General features: G+C 47.6%; 1 protein-coding gene across 1 annotated transcript; it reads left to right on the top strand.

The window, feature by feature from the left end:
* Positions 1-4,857: 4,857 nt before the first annotated feature.
* LOC147964767 (uncharacterized) lies at positions 4,858-5,769 on the top strand. The gene has a single exon (XM_087530153.1). It carries the CDS (start codon positions 4,858-4,860, stop codon positions 5,767-5,769), a length of 912 nt encoding a protein of 303 aa, XP_087386279.1.
* Positions 5,770-5,972: the final 203 nt, after the last annotated feature.

Raw genomic sequence — 5,972 nt, 5'->3', positions numbered from 1 at the left:
TTGCATCCATCTTGATCTTGTGATCATCGACGACATCCGCAACATGCAACTCCAATATCATCTTCTCCTCCTCAATTTTTTTTATTTTTTCCTTCAACAAAATGTTTTCTTCTTCAACTAAATTTAACCTCTTGACAATAGGGTCGGTTGGCATTTCTGATTCACATACATCCTACATAAATAAAATCTATGTCACGTTGGTCGGCATAATTTTCATAAACAATAAATGAACCAATAGTTATAAACATAATATACATACCACATCCGAATCATAGACAGGACGAGGGCCGACGGGGACGGATACCAAAACCATCGCACTATATAAGATGCAATAATAAAAGTAAGAAAATAATACAAGTATCTATGTAAACATACAAGTAAGAATATTTTTCCTTTCAGAAAGAAGATAAGAACAAGAGGCTCACCACGGTGGTGCCGGCGATGAGCTCGGCGCGGGTGATCGACGGTGGTGAAGACGGGGACGGGGCGTGACGGACCGCTAAACCTAGACAAATATTATGGAAAATGGAGCTTGGAGGTCGAGCTTGGAGAGGAGAAAGCTTAAGTAGTGTGGCTCGGGCATTCCATCGAACACCTTGTGTGCATAGGATGTGAGCTAGAGCACCACCAAGCCCTCTCCCCCTCGGCCAGACAAAAATAGAGCACTGGGGTGCTCTGCTCGCGAGCGAGGGGTATATATAGGCACCTCATTGGTCCCGGTTGGTGACATGAACCGGGACTAAAGGGGAGCCTTTGGTCCCGGTTCAAGACACCAACCGGGACCAATGGTGGTGGGCCAGGAGCGAGGCCCATTGGTCCCGGTTCATCCCACCAACCGGGACCAAAAGGTCCAGATGAACCGGGACCAATAGCCCACGTGGCCCGGCCGGCCCCCTGGGCTCACGAACCGGGACCAATGCCCCCATTGGTCCTGGTTCTGGACTGAACCGGGACTAATGGGCTGACCCAGCCTGGACCAAAGCCCTGTTTTCTACTAGTGTAACTACCTATCGATCTCCAAAGAGGATGCGAGCCTTGGCGACAAAGACTTTATCGTGCCAGAAGAGCCCCTCGAGCAAGAGCACTTTAAGCGCGGGCTCATAGCATCTGCAAGAAGCCTGAAAAAGAAGCAGCAGCAGCTTCAAGCTGATTAGGATTTACTCAATGACAGGTGGACTAATGTCCTGTCAGCCGAGGAATACGGCCTCGAACGCCCAACTAAGAGTTACCCGAAGCGCAAGCTACTACCTCAATTTGACGACGAGGCCTTTGAGCCCATACCACCAAAGCATAAAACTGCTGACAAGCCCCACCGACCGCCACATGGATGGGATAGACCGGCTACCGAACACCAGCCCGTGCCACCCCGACATCGGGGCAAGGAGGCAACTGCCCCGGGCTATACCTACGACTTACACAAGGACCTGGATAGTAGAGCCAGTCTAACAAGATCAATCTATGGATCAAGGGGGCGTGCTCCAACGCGCGAGGACGGTCATCAGGTCTGGTGTGACAGACACAACCTCCCATGGGCCGAAAACCGCATACGGCCTTCGTCCGAACTATGCTGTGATATCACCCGGTACAGAGGCGCCGCACACCCCCTATGCTTCACCGACGAAGTAATGGAACATCAGTTCCCAGAAGGGTTTAAACCCATCAACATTGAATCATATGATGTTACGACAGACCCCGTAGTATGGATCGAAGATTTTCTCCTCCATATTCACATGGCTCGCGGTGATGACCTCCACGCCATCAAGTTGCTTCCCGTAAAACTCAAGGGGCCAGCACGGCACTGGCTGAACACCCTCCCAGAAAACTCTATCGGAAGCTGGGAAGATTTGGAGGACGCCTTTAGAGACAACTTCCAAGGGACTTATGTCTGGCCTCCAGACGTCGATGACCTTAGTCACATAGTCCAGTAACCTAGAGAGTCAGCCCGGAAACTCTGGACCAGGTTCTTAATTAAAAAGAACCAGATTGTTTATTGTCCGGACACCGAAGCCCTCGCGGCCTTTAAACACAGCGTCCGAGATGAGTGGCTCGCCCAACACCTGGGCCAAGAAAATCCGAAGTCCATGGTAGCCCTAACCACACTCATGACCCGCTTTTGCACGGGAGAAGATAGTTGGCTAGCTCGTAGAAGCAATAGCACCAGCGACTCCGACACGTCCGAAGCCAGAGACGGCAATGGCAAGCCACGACGCAACAAGCATAAGCGTCGAACCAACAACCAAGATAGCGAGGACACGGCGGTCAACGCCAGATTCAGTGGCTCTAAACCCGGTCAGCAGAAGAAGCCATTTAAAGGAAACAGAGATGGTCCATCTAGTCTAGACAGAGTACTCGATCGGCCTTGCCAGATTCATGGCACCCCCGATAAGCCTGCCAATCATACCAATAGAAACCGTTGGGTCTTTAAATAGGCCGGCAAGCTCAATGCCGAACACAATGGGAAAGGACCGTCTAGTGAGGACGACGATGAAGAGCCTCGCCCACAGAATATAGGAGGAAAGAAGAAATTTCCCCTCGGGTTCAAAACAGTGAACATGATCTACGTCACTCATATCCCCAAGCGGGAGCACAAGCACGCATTAAGGGACGTCTCTGCCTTAGAGCCAGTCACCCCGAAATTCAATCCATGGTTAGCCTGCCCGATCACCTTCAATCGCAGAGACCATTCGACTAGTGTCTGTCATGGGGGCTCGGCTGCATTGGTCCTCGACCCAATTATTAATGGATTCCACCTCACGCGGGTCTTTATGGACGGCGGCAGTAGTCTCAATCTGCTCTATCAGGACACTGTCTGTAAAATGGGCATTGATCCATCAAGAATTAAGCCCACTAAAACCACCTTTAAAGGGGTAATACCCGACGTAGAGGCCTGTTGCACAGGATCCATAACACAGGAAGTTGTCTTTGACTCACCGGATAACTTCCAGAGCGAAGACCTGATCTTCGACATTGTCCCGTTCCCAAGTGGCTATCACGCACTACTCGGACGAACTGCTTTCGCCCGTTTCAACGCAGTCCCGCACTACGCTTATCTTAAGCTCAAAATGCCTGGACCACGTGGCGTTATAACAGTTAATGGAAATATGGAGCGCTCCCTCTGTACAGAGGAGCATACTGCATCCCTCGCGGCCGAGGTGCAGGGTGGCCTCGCTAGGCCGAAAACTACACTGGCAGTCAAGCCCCCAGACACTGTTAAACGAGTCCGGTCTACCCCGCAGGATGACAGTCCGGCTCATCAAGAGCTCGATTAGCAATGCGGTTTCCGCCAAAGCCCTAGCCTGATAGCTGATACGTCCATTTTGCATCATGCTTTATATCGATATTTATTGCATTATGGGCTGTTATTTCACATTATGCCACAATACTTATGGCTATTCTCTCTTATTTTACAAGGTTTACATAAGGAGGGAGAATGTCGGCAGCTGGAATTCTAGGCTGGAAAATGAGCAAATATTAGAGACCTATTCTGCAGAACTCCAAAAGTCCTGAAACTCCACCGAATACCTTATAATAAATAATGAAAAATCCTCGCCAAAGATGAAGACCATGGGAGCAAATATAAGAGACCTATTCTGCAGAACTCCAAAAGTCCTGAAACTCCACCGAATACCTTATAATAAATAATGAAAAATCCTCGCCAAAGATGAAGACCAGGGGGCCCACACCCTGTCCACAAGGGTGGGGGCGCCCCCCCCTAGGGCGCGCCCCCCTACCTCGTGTCCCCCCTGGTGGCTCTGCGATGACCATCTTCTGCTATATGAAGTCTTTCGTCGAGAAAAAAACAGAAGCAACCTTTCGGGACGAAACTCCGCCACCACGAGGCAGAACCTTGGCGGAACCAATCTAGGGCTCCGGCAGAGCTGTTCTGCCAGGGAAACTTCCCTCCTGAAGGGGGAAATCATCGCCATCATCATCACCAACGCTCCTCTCATCGTGAGAGGGCAATCTCCATCAACATCTTCATCAGCACCATCTCATATCAAAACCCTAGTTCATCTCTTGTATCCAATTCTTGTCTCCAAGTCCGGGATTGGTGCTAGTAGGTTGCTATTAGTGTTAATTACTCCTTGTAGTTGATGCTAGTTGGTTTAATTGGTGGAAGATCATATGTTCAGATCCTTTATGCATATTATCACCCCTCTGATTATGAACATGAATATGCTTTGTGAGTAGGTATGTTTGTTCTTGAGGACAAGGGAGAAGTCTTGCTATTAGTAGTCATGTGAATTTGGTATTCGTTTGATATTTTGATGAGATGTATGTTGTCTACCCTCTAGTGGTGTTATGTGAACGTCGACTACATAACACTTCACCATTATTTGGGACTAGAGGAAGGCATTGGGAAGTAATAAGTAGATGATGGGTTGCTAGAGTGACAGAAGCTTAAACCCTAGTTTATGCATTGCTTCGTAAGGGGCTGATTTGGATCCATATGTTTCATGCTATGGTTAGGTTTACCTTAATACTTTTGTTGTAGTTGTGGATGCTTGCAATAGAGGTTAATCATCCTTAACCAAGGAGAAAGGTTGCAGTTCCTTAACTCTGCTCTATCCTCATTGCCAATATTCTTTATGGGTAGTCTTTCTCTCCCAGCTGGTATTCTCAAGCAGTTGGAAAGAATCCAAAGACAGTGCTTGTGGAGAAAGCGTAGAGATGAGCCTGCTCCATCTCTTGCTACTTGGGAACTCATATGTAGGCCAAAAAAACAAAGGAGGGCTTGGTATTCTTAATCTGGGGGTTCAGAATGTGGCTCTCCTTCTCAAGCATGCTAGTAACTTCCTGAACAAACGGGAAATTCCTTGGGTATCCCTAGTTTGGGATTCATATTATTTTGAAAGAATGCCCCAGGGAACAAATGATTGTGGCTCCTTCTGGTGGAGGGATATTTGTAAAGTTATGCAGCATTTTAGGGACTGCTCCTGGGTGCAGATCAATGAAGGGGACACTGCTCTCTTTTGGTCTGATAATTGGAACCTTGGCTCTGAAACATCTAGTTTGCAGGCAAGATTCCCAAGGCTTTTCTCTTTTGCCAAGGACCCCTGGGTCTCAGTTAAGGAAATTTTCAATACCCAGGATATGCACCAACTTTTCCACCTTCCGTTATCTGCTCAGGCTTTTGATGAGTTAAATTTGATAAAGGATTTAATGGACTCACACAGCAGAGACCCCAGCTCGAAGGATTTTTGGTTCTGGCAGGGCTCTTCCAAGTCTTTCAAGCCCAAGATGTTTTATTCACACACCTTTCAGTCTGAGTCCTTCAATCCTTTGCTCTGTTGGATTTGGAAATCCTCCTGTACTCTCAAGATCAAGGTCTTTGCTTGGATGCTTATTATGGACAGGTTGAACACCAAGGATATGGTTGAGAGAAGGCACTGGCACATGGAGGATGGAGTCCACTGTAGGCTCTGCCCCTTGCAGGCTAGAGAAACCAGGGATCACTTGTTCTTCAACTGCAATTTCAGTGTAAGAGTCTGGAATTATCTGCAGATTGATTGGTCTGCTGGCACCTCCATGATTGAGTTGGTTACTCAGGCAAGGAGAAGTTTTGAGAGGCCTTTCTTCTCTGAAGTGGTGTTCATTGCTTGCTGGCATATTTGGATCATCAGAAATGCCAAAGTGTTCAGAAATGAGAGGGCTAGTTTCAATAAATGGAGGTTTGCTTTTAGGCATGATATTAGCCTCATGCAGCATAGAATTAGATTTGCTTACAAGGATGACCTGCTCAAGTGGATCTCTTACCTCCCCCCTTAAGCTAGTTTTGTAAGACTCTCTTTTACCTTGTACTCTGGTTACTCCTTGTAATCAACTTGTTGTATCTGTTATTTAATTCAATAAAGTTTTGATCTACTGTGGGGGTTTTGCCCCACAGTTCACAGTCAAAAAAATAGAAGTTAATCATAAGTGGGATTCTTGTTCAAGTAAGAACAGCACCCAAGCACCGGTCCACCCACATA

This window comes from Triticum urartu, chromosome 6A (genome assembly GCF_056163025.1).
Source record: "Triticum urartu cultivar PI428250 chromosome 6A, HENAU_Tu73, whole genome shotgun sequence".
NCBI lineage: Eukaryota > Viridiplantae > Streptophyta > Magnoliopsida > Poales > Poaceae > Triticum > Triticum urartu.
Note: the sequence above shows the minus strand (reverse complement) of the source record. Positions and strands in the feature narration are given on the sequence as shown.